The sequence below is a fragment of the Tachyglossus aculeatus genome, chromosome 26 (assembly GCF_015852505.1).
Source record: "Tachyglossus aculeatus isolate mTacAcu1 chromosome 26, mTacAcu1.pri, whole genome shotgun sequence".
NCBI classification, from domain to species: Eukaryota; Metazoa; Chordata; class Mammalia; order Monotremata; family Tachyglossidae; genus Tachyglossus; species Tachyglossus aculeatus.
Window position 1 is genome coordinate 3923079 of NC_052091.1, and position 20734 is coordinate 3943812.

At 51.3% G+C, this 20734-nt stretch overlaps 1 protein-coding gene across 3 annotated transcripts; it reads right to left on the reverse strand.

Moving 5' to 3' along the window:
- Window positions 1-1390: 1390 nt before the first annotated feature.
- On the reverse strand, window positions 1391-20531 carry SIRT2 (sirtuin 2). 3 transcript variants are annotated; one of them, XM_038767033.1, is made up of 17 exons: window positions 20448-20531; window positions 20131-20303; window positions 19010-19056; window positions 14336-14381; window positions 11955-12071; window positions 8774-8815; window positions 8520-8626; window positions 8261-8317; window positions 8097-8165; window positions 7858-7987; window positions 6105-6164; window positions 5706-5761; window positions 4235-4311; window positions 3946-3997; window positions 3776-3843; window positions 1930-1996; window positions 1391-1802 (listed from the first exon to the last, which is right to left on the reverse strand). In XM_038767033.1, coding segments are annotated over exons 4-17 (1071 nt in total). In that variant the 5' UTR covers window positions 14337-14381; window positions 19010-19056; window positions 20131-20303; window positions 20448-20531; the 3' UTR covers window positions 1391-1634. The 3 variants fall into 3 exon arrangements, with proteins under 3 accessions (XP_038622961.1, XP_038622960.1, XP_038622958.1); XM_038767032.1 differs by having other exon boundaries at window positions 20099-20303; XM_038767030.1 differs by lacking the exon at window positions 20131-20303 and having other exon boundaries at window positions 20448-20522.
- Window positions 20532-20734: the final 203 nt, after the last annotated feature.

Consider the following 20734-nt stretch of genomic DNA (forward strand, 5'->3'; position numbering starts at 1 on the left):
ACAGGATCACAAGGCAGGGCCACCCGGGGGGAACAGGTGCGGCCGGGGGCGGCCACCTCCAAACTGGGACCAGGCCTTCTCACAGGGATGGGGGCGAGTCTCCAACTCCCGCTTTGGCCAGCCCCCTCTGCCTCTCTCGGCTTCCTCCCTGACAGTGGGAAGAGACAGCAGCCTAAAAGCCCACCCAGCCCTTGCCCCCCACCGGGCCCCCGGCCCAGAACGGTGAGACGCGTCAAGCGCTCGCTATGCGCTGAGCACCGTGCTCGGCCCTGGAGCAGATGGAAGATGATCCTTTCAGACGCAGGCCCTGTCCCAGAGGGGCCTCCCGGTCTAAGAGAGAGGTGGGACACGTACCGAATCTCCATTTTGGGGTCGAGGAAACTGAGGCCCAGAGAGGTGAAGTTGCTTGCCCAAGATCACACGGCAGGTAAGAGGAGCCGGGATTAGAACCCAGTTCCTCTGGCTCCCAAATATCTCCCTTTCTGCTCCTGGAGCTCCCGGCTACCGGATCCTACGGGTGGGCCGCCCTCTCCCGCCCCCCAAGATGATGCTCCCGGGATAGTGGGGAAGGGGGAGCAGGTGGTTTGAAAATCCTGCGGCCTTCTGGCCCTTCTCTTGACCTCTTCCAGAGGACCAGAGCCGGGGACTTAAACATTTCGAGCCCCTCCCCTAGGACAAGAAGCCAGCTGGGCACGGGAAGGGGAGGGGATCCACCTGGGGTCCCGTCTCCAAGCCCCCTCTCCTCCCGGGGCCCAGGTTGCCAGCTCTCGTCCCTCTCCACAGCGCTCGGTCTCCTGGGTCCTCTCTGTGTCCTACCTCTGTGCCCATCTCGTCGCTCTGCTCTCCTGGGGAAGGTTGGGCAAGCCCCCCAACCCCCCCGGACCCCTCCACCCCCCACCCCGGGTTTCGGCAGCCACTTCCTGCTGCGGGCAGAGAGATGTCTGTTTCAACAGAGGGACTGAGGGAGCCGGGGGGAAATTGGCATCTCTTCCACCCGCTCAGGGAGCGGGGGATTGAAGCTGAGTAGGGGGCGGTTGGGAGGGTCATTCCACCCCATCCCCTGCCTCCGACCCCTTAGGGTCTCCCCACCGGGGAGAGTTCTCCCGCGGTGCCCCCATCCACGGCTGAAGTCTACCCTCCATCCCTTCCGCTGCAAACTTCCCCTTTTGGAGATCTCCCCCCCCCCCGACCCCGCCCTCCCCAAATAGGTGGATTCTTCCCACCTGCCCTCTCCCCTCCTCATCTCTCCCTGCGGCCGGGGGGCCGCGGAGGGTGGGAGGACCAGGGGAGCGGGAGTTGGCGGGGTGAGATGGAGGTAGGGCAGACTGGGAGTGGGCGGGGGGGAGCATGAGGGCTGAAGGGAAGGGGGAGAGAGACAAAACAACACACCTTGGCCGTTCCCTCTCGGTTTATTCTGCTCCAGTTGGTCAGTGTATACGCTTCCCCCTCCCCTAGGCCCGCCACTGGTTAGTAGTTAGTTGGGTCCTCGGGGTTAGAGGGGGGGCACGTTAAGGACGCGGGGACCCGGGCTCCCCTGGGGACGGTTAGTACGGGCCTGAACCCCAAGGCGCGAGGCCTTCCGGGGGAGCCACCCTGTTAGCCGAGGCCTGGGGCTCTGGGCGTCTTGGGCCCCATCACTTGGGCTTCTCTCCTCCTCCTCCTCCTCCTGCTGCTGCTCCCGCTCCCGCTCCGCTGGCTCCGGCCTTCTCCTTGGGGGCAGCGGGCGGGGAGCCCGCCGCCCCGCCGCCCGCCTTCCCGTCGATGAGGGCGTGCTCCCTGCGCACCAGCTCTTCCAGCTCCTTCTGCGGGAGGGCGAAGGCACCGGCCATCAGCCCCGGGAAGGGGCGGGCGGGCCCGCTGGAGGACCTGGGGAGTGGGGGAGCCATGGGGGACGGGACGGGGGGCTTCTAGGGAGCAGAAGCTCGGTACCTTCCAGCCCAGGAGGTCGGCCAGAGCAGCACAGCCGGCGTCACAGTCCCCGATCCAGGCCACGTCCCTTCAATCAATCAATCAATCAATCGTATTTATCGAGCACTTACTATGTGCAGAGCACTGGACTAAGCGCTTGGGAAGTACAAGTCGGCAACATATAGAGACAGTCCCTACCCAACAGTGGGCTCATAGTCTAAAAGGGGGAGACAGAGAACAAAACCAAACATACTAACAAAATAGAATAGATATGTACAAGTAAAATAAATAGAGTAATAAATCTGTACAAACCTATATACATATATACAGGTGCTGTGGGGAAGGGAAGGAGGTAAGATGGGGGGGATGGAGAGGAAGGAAGGGGCTCAGTGTGGGAAGGCCTCCTGGAGGAGGTGAGCTCTCAGTAGGGCCTTGAAGGGAGGAAGAGAGCTACTGTGTGCAGAGCACTGTACTAAGCGCTTGGGAAGCACAAGTTGGCAACATATAGAGACCGTCTCCTTGGGGAGACGGAGAACTCGCCATCTCTGAGCTCACCCCCACTTCACCGCTGGAAGGGACCAGGCTATTCCTCACCCCTTATCCATGGAGGCCTTCCCAGACTGAGCCCCCTCCTTCCTCTCCCCCTCTCCACCCCCCCGCCTTACCTCCTTCCCCTCCCCACAGCACCTGTATACATATATATGTTTGTACAGATTTATTACTCTATTTATTTTACTTGTACATATTTATTCTATTTATTTTATTTTGTTAACATTCATGCATTCATTCAATCGTATTTATTGAGCGCTTACTGTGTGCAGACCACTGGACTAAGCGCTTGGGAAGTCCAAGTTGGCAACATCTAGAGACGGTCCCTACCCAACAGTGGGCTCCCAGTGTAGAAGGGGGAGACAGACAAGGAAACAAAACATAGTAACAAAATAAAATAAATAATAATAACAAAATATGTACAAATAAAATAAATAAAATAATAAATATATGTATATGCATATATATGTATATATGTGTATACATATATATGCATATACATGTATATATGTGTATACATATATGTGTATATACATATACATGTATATATATACATGTATATGTATATACATATACATATATACAGGTGCTGTGGGGAGGGGAAATATGTTAATATGTTTTGTTTTGTTGTCTGTCTCCCCCTTCTAGACTGTGAGCCCGCTGTTGGGTAGGGACCGTCTCTAGATGTTGCCAACTTGTACTTCCCAAGCGCTTAGTACAGTGCTCTGCACACAGTAAGCGCTCAATAAATACGACTGAATGAATGAATGAACAGTGCTTTGCACATAGTAAGCGCTTAGCACATCATCATTATTATTAATAATAATAATAATGGTATTTGTTAAGCGCTTACTATGTGCAAAGCACTGTTCTAAGCACTGGGGGGATACAAGGTGATCAGGTCATCTCACGCGGGGCTCACAGTCTTCATCCCCATTTTCCAGATGAGGGAACTGAGGCCCAGAGCAGTGAAGTGCCTTGCCCAAAGTCACACAGCTGACAACTGGAGGAGCCGGGATTTGAACCATGACCTCCGACTCCAAAGCCCGGGCTCTTTCCACTGAGCTTCTCTATTATTATTCTCTATTATTGAGTGCTCCGCACGCAGTGAGCGCTCAATAAATACAATTGCTGTCTGCCTCCCCCCTTCTAGACCGTGAGCCCGCTGTTGGGTAGGGACCGTCTCTAGATGTCGCCGGCTTGGACTTGTCAAGCGCTTAGTCCAGTGCTCTGCACACAGTCAGCGCTCAATAAATACGGTTGAATGAATGAATCGGTGGACCCCCGTTTTCTCAACTAAAGACCCCCGACCTCTCACCTGTAGGCCTTCTCTGAATCGAAGTCCATACTGCCTCCAAAGCCCATCAGCCCGAGGAAGGGATCACTCTGGTGGGGAGAGACGGACGGGGCGCGTCAGGACGGGGCGGCCGGAGAGGGCAGGGGGCTTCCCGGCCCCCCGAGGCTCGGCGTGGAGGGGGGTGGGCTCACCTGGCCGGTCTTCTCCTTGTTAATCAGGAGGCGGGGGGTGCGCAGGGGGGCCCTGGGGAGACAAGACGGGGAGACCGAGGGGGATCGGCGCTTCATCTCCTTCTCTAGGGCTGCTCAGCGGGGCGACGGGGTGGGGCCGTCCCTCAAGCCCCCCGCCCCCAAACACACCCACCATCATCATCATCCTCAATCGTATTTACTGAGCGCTTACTGTGTGCAGAGCACTGGACTAAGCGCTTGGGAAGTCCAAGTTGGCAACATAGAGAGACAGTCACCCCGCGACACCTACTTATTGACCAAGGAGGCGAAGGGCTGGACTTGAAGGGATGTCCCCAAGATGATGAGAAGATCCACTTTGTGGAAGTCCTAGGGGAGGGGGCAAGCAGTCAATCGGTCAAATCGTATTTATTGAGCGCTTACGGTGTGCGGAGCAGTGGACTAAGCGCTTGGGAAGTCCAAGTTGGCAACATAGAGAGACGGTCCCGACCCAACAGTGGGCTTGCAGTCTAAAAGGGGGAGACAGGGAACAAAACAAAAAGCTGGGCTGGCTGAGGCAGGGGTTCTGCAGGCTTGGGTCGGCGGGGCGGAACCGGGCCGAACCTGTGGAGGCCCCCTCTCCTAATGGTAATAGGTGTATTTGTTAAGCGCTTACTCGCTGCTAAGTGCTGCAGATGCCACGAAATCATCCGTTCAATCAATCAATCAATCAATCGTATTTATTGAGCGCTTCCCGTGTGCAGAGCACTGGACTAAGTGCTTGGGAAGTCCAAGTTGGCAACATATAGAGACGGTCCCTACCCAACAGTGGGCTCACAGGCTAGAAGAGTGGGCTCGCAGACTGAGTAATGATAATAATAATAACGGCAGTATTTGTTCAGTGCTCACTAGGAGCCAGGCACTGTACTAAGCGCTGGGGTGGATATAAGCAAGAGGAGCAGCGTGGCCCAGGGGAACGAGCCCGGGCTTTGGAGTCAGAGGTCATGGGTTCAACTCCCGGCTCCGCCGGTTGTCAGCTGGGTGACTTTGGGCAGGTCACTTCACTTCTCTGGGCCTCAGTTCCCTCATCTGGGAAATGGGGATGAAGACCGTGAGCCCCCCGTGGGGCAACCTGATCACCTCGTAATCTCCCCAGCGCTTAGAACAGTGCACTGCACATAGTAAGCGCTTAACAAATGCCATCATTATTACGATTACGTGAGAGGGAGAAATTAATAATCTTACCTCCTTCCCTTCCCTACAGCACCTGTATATATGTATATATGTTTGTACATATTTATTACTCTATTTATTTTACTGGTACATAGCTATTCTATTTATTTTATTTTGTTAGTATGTTTGGTTTTGTTCTCTGTCTCCCCCTTCTAGACTGTGAGCCCGCTGTTGGGTAGGGACTGTCTCTAGATGTTGCCAACTTGGACTTCCCAAGCGCTTAGTCCAATAAGCGCTCAATAAATACGATTGATTGATTGATTAACAGGGAGAATTGGTATTTAATCCCCATTTCGTAGTTGAGGAAACTGAGGTCCAGAGAAGCGAAGTGACTTGCCCGAGGTCGCGCGGCACAAAAGAGGCAGGGGTAGGATTAGAACTCGGGGCCTCTGACCGGTGGTCTCCATTCGGCCTCGCTGGGTCACAGCTTACCGCAATGGCAGCCCCCCGAGCTGCCAGCCAGCAGGGAGGAGGGGACCCCGTGACCCCGTGACCCCGTGACCCCCACCCCAGTGGGGCCGGGGTCCTGGGAGATGGAGCAGGCCGCTCACCGACTGCATGGATGAGAAGAAACGGGCGGGAAGACTCTCGCCAAAGAACACGATGTCTGTGAGGGAGGAGAGGGAGAGTCAGAGGTGAGACAGAGGGAGAGGGAACCGGCTCCACAGGGTCAGGATGGAGGCAGGAGAGGGCTGGGCCTGCAGCAGGAGGGATGGGGGTTAGACTACAGGACGGGTTTCCTCACTGGGTGGGCTTGCGGACGGAGAGCGGCTGCGGAGCTTCCATCGCCGAGGTCCGCGGTCCCGGCGGGGTGTCGGGGAGAGGGGCCTGGGTGCCGTCACCCCTCCAGGACCTGAGGGGGCCTGGGGGAGACGCCGGCCGGGGTGGGGGGCGTCTTTTCCCTCCGCTGGGACCCTCCCCTGGGCTCCGGGCCCCCCGGCCCCGCTCACCGGGCTTCACGAGGCTCTGGCACTTGTCACACCTGGGGGTGAGCTCGGAGAAGATCTTATCTGCGGGGAGACGGAGCCGAGGCTGAGGGGAGGCGAGGCCCCCCGCCCAGGGCGTCCAGTACAGCCCAGCCCTCAACAATCCCACCGACCAACCCATTACGGTGCGCGCGGGGCGCTTTCCTGGGTGCCCACCCATAGCAGGGTGCTGTATCAACCTCCTCCCCTCCCCTCTATCTCTCGTCTCGCCCGACTCCGGCCCGGCGCTCGCTTGACACCCTGTCCATCATCATCATCAATCGTATTTATTGAGCGCTTACTATGTGCAGAGCACTGTACTAAGCGCTTGGGAAGTACAGTCCCTACCCAACAGTGGGCTCACAGTCTAAAAGGGGGATTAGTCCAGTCCTCCCCTCCTTCAAACCCTCTCGCTAGGCCGCCCCTTCCAGGCTGTCCCCCACCCCTTCCCCTGCCAAAGCCCACGCATTTATTCAATCGCATTTATTGAGCGCTTACTGTGTGCAGAGCACTGCACTAAGCGCTTGGGAAGTCCAAGTGGGCAATATCTAGAGACGGTCCCTACCCAACAGTGGGCTCACAGGCTAGAAGAAGCATTTATCTGGAGAAGCAGTGTGGCTCAGTGGAAAGAACACCGGCTTTGGAGTCAGAGGTCATGGGTTCAAATCCCGACTCCCCCACTTGTCAGCTGAGCCCACTGTTGGGTAGGGACCGTCTCTATATGTTGCCAACTTGGACTTCCCAAGCCCTTAGTCCAGTGCTCTGCACACAGTAAGCTCTCAATAAATACGATTGATTGATTGATTGATTGACTTTGGGCAAGTCACTTACTTCTCTGCGCCTCAGTTCCCTCATCTGTAAAATGGGGATTAAGACTGTGAGCCCCACGAGGGACAACCTGATTACCAGGTAACCTCCCCAGCGCTTAGAACAGTGCTTGGCACATAGTAAGAGCTTAACAAATGCTATCATTATTATTAAATACCGTCCTCGTCCTCACCCACCGTGGGCAGAGAATGCGCTGTATCGAGCGCTAAATATGTATCAATCAATCAATCAATCAATCGTATTTATTGAGCGCTTACTATGTGCAGAGCACTGTACTAAGCGCTTGGGAAGTACAAATTGGCAACACATAGAGACAGTCCCTACCCAACAGTGGGCTCACAGTCTAAAAGGGGGAGACAGAGAACAGAACCAAACATACCAACAAAATAAAATAAATAGGATAGAAATGTACAAGTAAATAAATAAATAAATAGAGTAATAAATATGTACAACCATATATACATATATACAGGTGCTGTGTATATATTTTTGTACCTATTTATTACCCTATTTATCTTACTTGTACATATCTATTCTATTTATTTTATTTCCTTAGTATGTTTGGTTTTGTTCTCTGTCCCCCCCTTCTAGACTGTGAGCCCGCTGTTGGGTAGGGACTGTATGTGTTGCCGACTTGGACTTCCCAATCGCTTAGTCCAGTGCTCTGCACACAGTAAGTGCTCAATAAATACGATTGATTGATTGAGCGCTCTGGGCACTGTACCGAACGTTAGGGAGCCTTCCCCGTCCCGGAGGACATCACGGGTGTTAAAATGTGTTCCGGAGCGGGGGCCGGTCAGCTCGGAAGAGAGCGCCGAGGTTGACGTGGGTGGGGTCCCCTCGGTGGTCACGGAAGCAGGTGGGGATGCTTCTCCCGGGGGTCCCTCGTCGCTCCGGGCCTTCCCCTCACCTTTCATCCAGGCCAGGCTGTACTCCCGGCGACACAGGGCGCTGACGCAGTGCGAGGTGTAGAAAGTGCCGTGCGCTTCCACCAGGTCCTCCGGCTCCAGCCCGGCCACCCGCTCCAGGGTGTCGATGTTCTGGCGGGGAAGGGGCAGGGCCTCGGGGTCTCTCCCCGCCAGCGGCCCTGAGCCCCCCCGGAATCGGGGTGCGAGCCCCGGGTGGGCCGCCCCTCGCCCGCGGCCTCACCTGAGTGTAGCAGCGGAGCAGCAGGCCCTTCTCCTTCAGCAGGCGGATGAAATAGTGGCACACAGTGGGCTGGGGGGCCAGAGACGGCCAGACAGTCGGACCCACGGTGCCAGAGAAGGAGGGCAGCCCCGGCCCCCGCGCCGCCCCGCGCGCGACGGCCTCACCTTGAACTGGCCGGGGTAGAGCTCACGGGCCAGGGCAAAGAAAGGCTCTGGGTGTTTCTGCGGAGGAGAAGGAGAAGGGCAGGGGGGAGGCTAATTCTCCAGGGACCACATTCCCCTCCCTGCCCCGCTCAGGATGCCCACCCTGGGATGGTCGCCACAGGCCCGGCTGTGATGGGGTCATTCCTCGGGGCAGGGGGGGGATAACCGGGAAGGGGATGGCGGCCCTCGACCCTGCTCCCCTCAGCAGGCCGGGCACTACCTTGAAGTAGCCGATCTCGAAGATGGCCTCCGGGTAGGGCAGGTTGTACTTCTGCAGGTTGGCGTAGAGGCCGGTGCCCGGAGAGCGGAAGTCCGGGATGCCCGCGGCTGAGGGCGGGGAGCACGCGGTGGGTCATGGAGGCCTGGACTTCCCCCCATCCCTCTCCGACCGCTTCCCTGGGAAGTCAAGGCGCTCCCGCCGCCCCACCGGGGGCTCAGCGGGGGGTAGGGATCCGGGGCTCCGCGGGCACTTACAAGTGGAGATCCCAGCTCCCACTAGGCAGATGACGTTCTTACCTGAAATCAATCAATCAATCAATCAATCGTATTTATTGAGCACTTACTGTGTGCAGAGCACTGTACCAAACACTTGGGAAGTACAAGTTGGCACCTGAAAGACTGTAGGGGTGTGCGAAGGGGGGTGTCTCTCATTATTATTATTATTCATTCATTCAATCCTGTTTATTGAGCGCTTACTGTGGGCAGGGCACCGGACTAAGCGCTTGGAAAGTACAATTAAGCAACAGAGAGAGACCACCCCTGCCCACACGGAGCTCACAGTCTAGAAGGGGGAAGACAGACAACAAAACAAGTAGGTAGGCGTCAGTATAAATGGAATTATACATAGATACAGTCTTCTAGACTGTGAGCCCACCGTTGGGTAGGGACCGTCTCTATATGTTGCCAACTTGGACTTCCCAAGCGCTTAGTACAGTGCTCTGCACACAGGAAGCGCTCAATAAATGTGATTGAATGAATGAATGACTGGATACACATCAAAACAAGCAGACGGGCATCAGTATAAATGGAATTATAGATACACATCAAAACAAGTAAATGGGCATCAGTATAAATGGAATTAGAGATAGACACACATCAAAACAAGTAAACGGGCATCAGTATAAATGGAATTAGAGATACACATCAAAACAAGTAAACGGGCATCAGTATAAATGGAATAAATGGAATTAGAGATAGGTATACAACAAAAGTAAACAGGCATCAGTATAAATGGAATTATAGATAGATACACATCAAAACAAGTAAACGGGCATCAGTATAAATGGAATTAGAGATAGATACACATCAAAACAAGTAATCGGGCATCAGTATAAATGGAATTATAGATACACATCAAAACAAGTAAATGGGCATCAGTATAAATGGAATTATAGATGTATACACATCAAAACAAGTAACGGGCATCAGTATAAATGGAATTATAGATAGGTACACATCAAAACAAGTAAACGGGCATCAGTATAGATGGAATGATAGATAGATACACATCAAAACAAGTAAATGGGCATCAGTATAAATGGAATTATAGATAGGTACACATCAAAACAAGTAAATGGGCATCAGTATAAATGGAATTATAGACACACATCAAAACAAGTAAACGGGCATCAGTATAAATGGAATTAGAGATAGATACACATCAAAACAAGTAAATGGACATCAGTATAAATGGAATTATAGATAGGTACACATCAAAACAAGTAAACGGGCATCAGTATAGATGGAATTAGAGATAGATACACATCAAAACAAGTAAACGGGCATCAGTATAAAAGGAGTTATAGATAGGTACACATCAAAACAAGTAAACGGGCAACAGTATAAATGGAATTATAGATACACATCAAAACAAGTTAACGGGCATCAGTATAAATGGAATTATAGATAGGTACATATCAAAACAAGTAAGCGGGCATCAGTATAAATGGAATTATAGATAGGTACACTTCAAAACAAGTAAACGGGCATCAAAATAAACAGAATTATAGATATCTACCTAAGTGCTGTAGGGTGGGGAGAGGGGGAGGATCAGAGGGAGTTAGTCGTGGTGCTGCGGAAGGGAGGGAGAGCTGAGGAAAAGGGGGCTTAGTCTGGGAAGGCCTCTTGGAGGAGGTGAGCTTTCAGCAGGATTTGAAGTGGGGGGAAGAGTGGTTGGCAGATTTGAGGAGGGAGGGCGTCTTCGCTAATTGCTTACTAAGCGCTGGGGTAGACACAAAGATAATCACGTCTCACACTGAACTGTACTTTCCAAGCGCCTAGCGCAGTGCTCTGCACATGGTAAGCGCTCAATAAATATGACTGAATGAATGAATGAGCAAGGGCTCACAGTCCAAGCAGGAGGGAGAATAGGCAATGAATCTCCATTTTACAGATGAGGAAACTGAGGCACAGACTGGCCCAAGGTCACTCAACAGGTAAGTGGTGGAGCTGGGTTTCGAACCCGGGTCCTTTGACTCCCAAGCTCTTTCCACTAAGCCATGCTGCTCCTCTGGTTTGGGGAGGAGGTAGGGGGTCCATAAGAGATGCCCCTCCGGCTTCTTGGGTTCTCCATTCCAACCGAAGTCTGTAATTTATTTATTTATTCACTTATTTAGGTCATACGTACATTATTGTCTCTCTCCCCAGCTGGACTGTGAGCTCGTTGTGCGCAGGGAATGGGTCTGATTGTTGTATTGGACTCTCCCAAGCGCTCAGTACAGTGCTTTGCACACAGTAAGCGCTCAATAAATACCACTGATAGATTCACTCATTCATTCCATCGTATTTATTGAGCGCTTACTGTGTTGCAGAGCACTGGACTAAGCACTTGGGAAGTACAAGCTGGCAACATATGAAGCAGCGCGGCTCAGCGGGAAGAGCGCGGGATGTGGAGTCACAGGTCACGGGTTCAAATCCCGGCTCTGCCAATTGTCAGCTGGGTGACTTTGGGCAAGTCACATCACTTCTCTGGGCCTCAGTTCCCTCATCTGTAAAATGAGGATGAAGACTGCGAGCCCCCCGTGTCCCCCTCTCCATCCCCCATCTTACCTCCTTCCCTTCCCCACAGCACCTGTATATATGTATATATGTTTGTACATATTTATTACTCTATTTATTTATTTATTTTACCTGTATATATCTATTCTATTTATTTTATTTTGTTAGCATGTTTGGTTTTGTTCTCTGTCTCCCCCTTTTAGACCGTGAGCCCACTGATGGGTAGGGACTGTCTCTAGATGTTGCCAACTTGGACTTCCCAAGCGCTTAGTCCAGTGCTCTGCATGCAGTCAGCGCTCAATAAATACGATTGATTGATTGATTGACAACCTGCTCACCTTGTAACCTCCCCGGCGCTTAGAACAGTGCTTTGCACATAGTAAGCGCTTAATAAATGCCGTTATTATTATTATTATAGAGAGACGGTCCCTACCCAACAGTGGGCTCACAGTCTGGAAGGGGATAGATGCTAGCCCCCTGCCTCTTGGACAAATCTTCTTCCGCCGGGGTCGCGGGTGTCTCCCACCCTCGCCGATCTCCAGTGCCTCTCTGCGGCAGTCTGGCCTAAATCCCTCTTGCTGCAGGCCCAGCCCCTTGGTTGGATTGGGAGCGGGGTGACGGGGTGGGGGACGGAGTGTAGGTGGGGAGAGGAACTCACACTGGTCACTCAGCATGAAACGGGTCACGCCTTCCAACGTCAGCTCATCCAGCAGCTTCTCCCGCTTCTCGCTCCCGAGGCCCAGGGTCCGGGAGAAGAGATTCCGCAGAAAATCCACTGCAGTGGGGAAAGGGATGGAGATAGGTGGGATTGGGGATTGGGGGCCCCAAGTACCAGCGGGGTGGGGGGCCGGAGGGGAGGGAATTGGGCCCCATGTGGCATGGAGAGAGCCGGCCGGCTTCGGCTTCACGGCATCGGTCAAGCGCCGTTCTAAGGACTAATCATCATCAATCGTATTTATTGAGCGCTTACTGTGTGCAGAGCACTGGACTAAGCGCTTGGCACTGCCCTAATAATGACCATATTTCGAGAAGCAGCGTGGCTCAGTGGCAAGAGCCCGGGCTTTGGAGTCGGAGGTCACGGGTTCAGCTCCCGGCTCCGCCACTTGTCAGCTGGGTGACTTCGGGCAAGTCACTTCCCTTCTCTGGGCCTCAGTTCCCTCATCTGGAAAATGGGGGTGAAGACTGTGAGGCCCACGTGGGACAACCGGATCACCCTGTATCCTCCCCAGCGCTTAGAACAGTGCTTTGCACATTGTAAGCGCTTAACAAATGCCAATTATTATTATTATTATTATTATTATTTGGAGTCAGAGGTCACGGGTTCAGATCCCGGCTCCGCCACTTGTCAGCTGGGTGACTTCGGGCAAGTCACTTCACTTCTCTGGGCCTCAGTTCCCTCATCTGGAAAATGGGGGTTGACTGGGAGCCCCCCGTGGGACCACCTGATCACCTTGTAACCCCCCAGCGCTTAGAACAGTGCTTTGCACATAGTAAGCGCTTAATAAATGCCATTAAAAAAAAAAAGTCACTTCACTTCTCTGGGCCTCAGTGACCTCATCTGGAAAATGGGGATCAATCAATCAATCAATCGTATTTATTGAGCGCTTACTGTGTGCAGAGCACTGGACTAAGCGCTTGGGAAGTACAAGTTGGCAACATAAGGGGATGAGCCCCCCCCCACCCTGAGGGACAACCTGATCACCTTGTAACCTCCCCAGCGCTTAGGACAGTGCTTTGCACATAGTAAGCGCTTAATAAATGCCATCATTATTATTATTACAATTCAATTCCATCGTTATTAGTATTTGTTAAGTGCTTTCTAAGCACCAGGCACTGTACTAAGCGCTGGGGTGGATACAAGCAAATCAGGTTAGACACGGCCCCGGTCCCGCATGGGGCTCCCGGTCTCAAACCCCATTTTACAGATGAGGGAACTGAGGCCCAGAGAAGTGACTTGCCCAGGGTCACACAGCAGAGAAGTGGCGGAGATGGGATTAGAACCCACGACCTTTCGACTCCAAGCCTGGAGTCTATCCATTATGCCACACTGCTTTCCTCTCCCCTTCCTCTCCCTCTCCACCCCCCCATCTTACCTCCTTCCCTTCCCCACAGCACCTGTATATATGTATATATGTTTGTACGGATTTATTACTCTATTTATTTATTTATTTTACTTGTACATATCTATTCTATTTATTTTATTTTGTTAATACATTTTGTTTTGTTGTCTGTCTCCCCCTTCTAGACTGTGAGCCCACTGTTGGGTAGGGACCGTCTCTAGATGTTGCCAACTTGGACTTCCCAAGCTCCTAGTACAGTGCTCTGCACACAGTGAGCACTCAATAAATACAATTGATTGATTGATTGATTGCTTCCCACTATTATCGGCGTGGCTCAATGGAAAGAGCCCGGCCTTTGGAGTCAGAGGTCACGGGTTCAGATCCCAGCTCCGCCACTTGTCAGCTGGGTGACTCTGGGCAAGTCACTTCGCTTCTCTGGGCCTCAGTTCCCTCGTCTGGAAAACGGGGGTTAAGATTGTGAGCCCCACATGGGACAGCCCCATCACCTTGTATCCTCCCCAGCGCTTAGAACAGTGCTTGGCACATAGTAAGTGCTTAACAAATGCCCTTATTATTATGATGATCCCGCCTCTCCCAGCCCCATCTCCCCCTGGATCCCTGAGGAATCCCTCTCGTCCCCCTCTCCATCTTCCTCATCTTACCTCCCTCCCTACCCCACAGCACCTGTATATATGTATATATGTTTGTACATATTTATTACTCTATTTATTTATTTTATTTGTACATATCTATTCTATTTATTTTATTTTGTTAGTATGTTTGGTTTTGTTCTCTATCTCCCCCTTTTAGGCTGTGAGCCCACTGTTGGGTAGGGACTGTCTCTAGATGTTGTCAACTTGGACTTCCCAAGCGCTTAGTCCAGTGCTCTGCACACAGTAAGCGCTCAATAAATACGATTGATGACGATGATGATGGGGCACCCCTCATCCCATCCCACCCCCCGGATCGCTCCACTCACTCTCGGTCTCCCCGGCTGCGCCGCCCTCGCTGTCCGAGTCCGAGTCCTGAAGGGAAGGAAAGGAGTCAGTGGGATGGGGCTGGGAACAGGGGTCCTGGGGAGGGGAGATCCGGGCATCCTGGGGAAGCAGTGTGGCTCAGTGGAAAGAGCCCCGGCTTTGGAGTCAGAGGTCATGGGTTCAAATCCCGGCTCCGCCAACTGTCAACTGTGCGACTTCACTTCCTCTGGGCCTCAGTCACCTCAGCTGGAAAATGGGGATTAAGATTGTGAGCCGCCCCCTGGGACAATCTGATCACCTTGTAGTCTCCCCAGCGCTTAGAAGCGCTTAATAAATGCCATTATTATTATTATTATTATTACCCTGGGACAACCTGATCACCTTGTAATCTCCCCGGCGCTTAAAACAGTGCTTTGCACACAGTAAGCGCTTAATAAATGCCATTATTATTATTATCATCATCATCATCAATCGTATTTATTGAGCTCTTACTATGTGCAGAGCACTGTACTAAGCGCTTGGGAAGTACAAATTGGCAACATATAGAGACAGTCCCTACCCAACAGTGGGGTCACAGTCTAAAAGTCTAATATTCACAGTCTAATATTATTATTATTATTATCCTGTGCCAGGGAGGGGGCGGAGGCCGGGCCTCGGGGCAACTGAGAATTCAGGTGACCGGACCCTGGCCGATGACTTTTTAGACTGTGAGCCCACTGTTGGGTAGGGACTGTCTCTATATGTTGCCAACTTGGACTTCCCAAGCGCTTAGTCCAGTGCTCTGCACACAGTAAGTGCTCAATAAATACGATCGATTGATGATGGTTCACTGGGGAATGGGCCTGACCTTGTCCGCCTTCTCCGCACCCCCACCCTCCGACCCCCCATGAACCAGCTGGCGGCTACTGGACCCCACCTTAATGAACTAATTACAGGCCTCCCCCCACCCCCCTAACGTGTCTGGCCTGTTTGCTCCTGACTCATTCGCCCCGTCTCTATATAATAATAATAATAACGGCATTTATTAAGCGCTTACTATGTGCAAAGCACTGTTCTAAGCGCCGGGGAGGTTACAAGGTGAGCAGGTTGTCAATCAATCAATCAATCGTATTTATTGAGCGCTTACTGTGTGCAGGGCACTGTACTAAGCGCTTGGGAAGTCCAAGCTGGCAACATATAGAGACAGTCCCTACCCAACAGTGGGCTCACAGTCTAAAAGGACTCATTCGGCCCACGATTGGGGATACTGAATGGGAGGGAAGGGCAGGGGCCCGGGCGACAGTGGGAGAAGAGCAGAGGGGGCTAAGTGCATTAAAACGAGGGGGGCAGAGCCTGGAGATTCAATTCATTCGCTCAGTCGACTTTATTGAGCGCTCACTGTGCCTCAGTAAACTCATCTGTAAAATGGGGATTTAAGACTGGGAGTCCCAAATGGGCCAACCCGATTAGCCTGTATCTACTTCAGCGCTTAGAACAGTGCTTGGCACATAATAATAATCAATCAATCAATCAATCGTATTTATTGAGTATAATATATATATATATTGAGTATATATATTATATATATTACATATTGAGTATATATATATATACACAAATATATATATTGAGTATAATAATAATAATAATGGCATTTATTTGGGAGTCCCAAATGGGCCAACCTGATTAGCTTGTATCTACTCCAGCGCTTAGAACAGTGCTTGGCACATAGTAATAATAATAATAATAATAATAATAATAATAATAATAATAATAATAATGGCATTTATTTGGGAGTCCCAAATGGGCCAACCCGATTAGCTTGTATCTACTCCAGCGCTTAGAACTGTGCTTGGCACAGAATAATAATAATGGCATTTATTTGGGAGTCCCAAATGGGCCAACCTGATTAGCTTGTATCTACTCCAGTGCTTAGAACAGTGCTTGGCACATAATAATAATAATAATAATAATAATAATGGCATTTATTTGGGAGTCCCAAATGGGCCAACCTGATTAGCTTGTATCTACTCCAGCGCTTAGAACAGTGCTTGGCACATAATAATAATAATAATAATAATAATAATGGCATTTATTTGGGAGTCCCAAATGGGCCAACCCGATTAGCTTGTATCAACTCCAGCGCTTAGAACAGTGCTTGGCACAGAATAATAATAATAATAATAATAATAATAATGGCATTTATTTGGGAGTCCCAAATGGGCCAACCCGATTAGCTTGTATCTACTCCAGTGCTTAGAACAGTGCTTGGCACATAATAATAATAATAATAATAATAATAATAATAATAATAATGGCACTTATTTTGGAGTTCCAAATGGGCCAACCCGATTAGCTTGTATCTACTCCAGCGCTTAGAACAGTGCTTGGCACATAATAATAATAATAATAATAATAATAATAATAATAATGGCATTTATTTGGAAGTCCCAAATGGGCCAACCTGATTAGCTTGCATCTACTCCAGCGCTTAGAACAGTGCTTGGCACATAATAATAATAATGGCATTTATTTGGGAGTCCCAAATGGGCCAACCCGATTAGCTTGTATCTACTCCCGTGCTTAGAACAGTGCTTGGCACATAATAATAATAATAATAATAATAATAATAATAATGGCATTTATTTGGGAGTCCCAAATGGGCCAACCTGATAATAATAATAATAATAATAATAATAATGGCATTTATTTGGGAGTCCCAAATGGGCCAACCTGATTAGCTTGTATCTACTCCAGCGCTTAGAACAGTGCTTGGCACATAATAATAATAATAACAATAATAATAATAATAATAATAATAATGGTATTTATTTGGGAGTCCCAGATGGGCCAACCTGATTAGCTTGTATCTACTCCAGCGCTTGGCACATAATAATAATAATGGCATTTATTAAGCGCTTACTAGGTGCAAAGCACTGTTCTAAGCGCTGGGGAGGTTACAAGGTGATAATAATAATAATGATGATGGCATTTATTAAGTGCTTACTATGTGCAGAGCACTGTTCTAAGCGCTGCGGAGGTTACAAGGTGATAATAATAATAATGATGATGGCATTTATTAAGTGCTTACTATGTGCAGAGCACTGTACTAAGCGCTGCGGGGTGGGATACAAGGTGATCAGGTTGTCTCACGGGGGGCTCACAGTCTTAATCCCCATTTTACAGATGAGATAACTGAGGCACGGAGAAGGTATGTGACTTTTCATTCATTCATTCCTTCATTCATTCATTCAATCATATTTATTGAGCGCTTACTGTGTGCAAAGCACTGGACTAAGTGCTTGGGAAGTCCAAGTTGGCAACATATAGAGCCAGTCCCTACCCAACAGCGGGCTCACAGTCTAGACGGGGGAGACAGACAACAAAACAAAACATATTAACAAAATAAAATAAATAGAATAAATATGTACAAATAAATAAAATATGTACAAATAAAATAAATAGAGTAGATAAATAAATAAATCGACCTGCCCAAAGTCACACAGCTGACAATTGGCGGAGCCGGGATTTGAACCCGTGACCCCTGACTCCAAAGCCCGGGCTCTTTCCACTGAGCCACGCCGCTTCTCGATAGAGACGGCCCCTACCCAACAACGGGCTCACAGTCTAGAAGGGGGAGACGGGCGACCAAACAAAACAAGTAGACAAGTGTCGATACCATCGAAATGGATAAATGGAATTAGAGATATAAAGACATCATTGATAAAATAAATAGAGTAATAAATGTGTACGAATGTACGCAAGTGCTGTGCGGAGGGGAAGGGGGAAGGGAAGGGGGGGATGGGGAGGAGGAGAGGAAAAAGGGGGCTGAGTGTGGGAAGGCCTCCTGGAGGAGGTGAGCTCTCAGTAGGGCCTTGAAGGGAGGAAGAGAGCGAGCTTGGCGGGTGGGCAGAGGGATTGGGGGCATTTCAGGCCTGGGGGAGGATGTGGGCCGGGGGTCGATGGCGGGACGGGCGAGAACGAGGCCTAACGGTGAGGAGATTAGTGGCGGAGGAGCGGAGGGTGCGGGCTGGGCTGGAGAAGGACAGAAGGGAGGTGAGGCAGGAGGGGGCCAGGGGATGGATGGACAGCCTGGAAGAGATAGGCAACCACTGGGGAGGAAGATAATTGGGCTGGACCCAATCCCCGTCCCACATGGGGCTCACAGTCTTAATCCCCACTCTACAGATGGGGGAACTGAGCCACAGAGAAATGAACTGACTTGCCCAAGGTCACACAGCAGACAAGTGGCGGAGTCGAGAAGCAGCATGGCTCAGTGGAAAAGAGCCCGGGCTTTGGAGTCAGATCATCATCATCATCATCATCAATCGTATTTATTGAGCGCTTACTATGTGCAGAGCACTGGACTAAGCGCTTGGGAAGTACAAATTGGCAACATCTAGAGACAGTCCCTACCCAACAGCATGGGTTCGAATCCCGACTCCGCCACATGTCTGCTGTGTGACCTTGGGCAAGTCACTTCACTTCTCTGAGCCTCAGTTCCCTCATCTGTAAAATGGGGATTAAGACTGTGAACCCCACATGGGACAACCTGATCACTTTGTATCCCCCCCCAGCGCTTAGAACAGTGCTTTGCACATAGTAAGTGCTTAACAAATGCCAACATTAGTATTATTATCCAAGGGGATTCCACTCCTCTGCCCCAACTCCCCCTGCCAGCAGAAATCCTCTCTCACCTGTGTGTCCGAGCCTCTGTCTTCCTCGTTCCCAGAAGGGCCGGGGGCTGGGGGGCGGAGAAGAGGGGGTTACATTCTTTTAGATTGGAACCCACTGTTGGGTAGGCACTGTCTCTATATGTTGCCAACTTGTACTTCCCAAGCGCTTAGTATAGTGCTCTGCACACAGTAAGCGCTCAATAAATACGATTGATTGATTGATTGATTGAGGAAACGGGGCGTGGGGGGCCCTGACCGACAGCTGGTAAGCCAGGGGACTGTGTGGGGTGGGGAGAGGGGACGAGGGAGCAGGAGGGGACATCAACCGGGGGTTGGTCAGCGTTATGGGGATTCAGTCATTCAATCGTATTTATTGAGCGCTTACTGTGTGCAGAGCACTGTACTAAGCGCTTGGGAAGTCCAAGTTGGCAACATCTAGAGACGGTCATCATCATCATCATCAATCGTATTTACTGAGCGCTTACTATGTGCAGAGCACTGGACTAAGCGCTTGGGAAGTACAAATTGGCAACATCTAGAGACAGTCCCTACCCAACAGTGGGCTCACAGTCTAAAAGGGGGGAGACAGAGAACCAAACCAAACATACTAACAAAATAAAATAAATAGAATAGATAGGTACAAGTAAAATAAATAAATAAATAAACAGCGGGCTCACAGTCTAGAAGGGGGAGAGCCGAGGGATGATTCAGGAAGGGGAGCAGACGGGGGGTGGGGGGGTGGCCGTGTTAATTCAGGGATCTAATGGGGTTGAAAAGTCATACTGTGTAAGCGCTCAATCAATCGTATTTATTGAGCGCTTACTGTGTGCAGAGCACTGGACTAAGCGCTTGGGAAGTACAAGGTGGCAACATAGAGAGACAGTCCCTACCCAACAGTGGGCTCACAGTCTAAAAGCTCAATAAATACGACTGAATGAATACGAGGGACCTGGTGACAGCAGTCGAGCGTTGAGTACAGTCAAGCGCTTAGTCCAGTGCTCTGCACACAGTAAGCGCTCAATAAATACGATTGATTGATTGATTGATTGATTAGTGACCGCGGCAAACTGGGGCCTTAGTAAGCGGGGGTCCTTAGCGACCGGGGCTCACAGCGTCAGGGGTCCTTAGCAACCGGGGCTCACGGCGTCAGGGGTCCTTAGCAACCGGGGCTCCCAGCATCAGGGGTCCTTAGCAACCGGGGCTCGCGGCGTCAGGGGTCCTTAGCAACCGGGGCTCGCGGCGTCAGGGGTCCTTAGCAACCGGGGCTCCCAGCATCAGGGGTCCTTAGCAACCGGGGCTCACAGCATCAGGGGTCCTTAGCAAAGGGGGGGACCACGACAACGGGGTCCTTAGCGATCGGGGGGGAGGGGGGCCGTGACTGACCGGGTTTGGGGGACCCCCACCCCCTGGGCCGCCCCCTCCCCCCGGGGGTCCCCCCCCCCCCAGCCTTGAGACTCACGGTCCGGCTCGGCCATGGGCCCAGGGGGGGCAGGACAAGTGGTGTCGGCCCGGAGGCCTCGGGGCTGTCACGGGCCAGTACGGGCCCGGGGGGGGAGGGGAGGGGAGGGGAGGGGGAGGGAAGGGGAGGGCCGCCCCTCCCCCCCCGCCCCATCCAGAGGCGGGAACTCAGGGGGAACCACCACTCCCACAATGCCCCGGGGCTCCCAGAATCAATCAATCAATCAATCAATCAATCAATCGTATTTATTGAGCGCTTACTATGTGCAGAGCACTGTACTAAGCGCT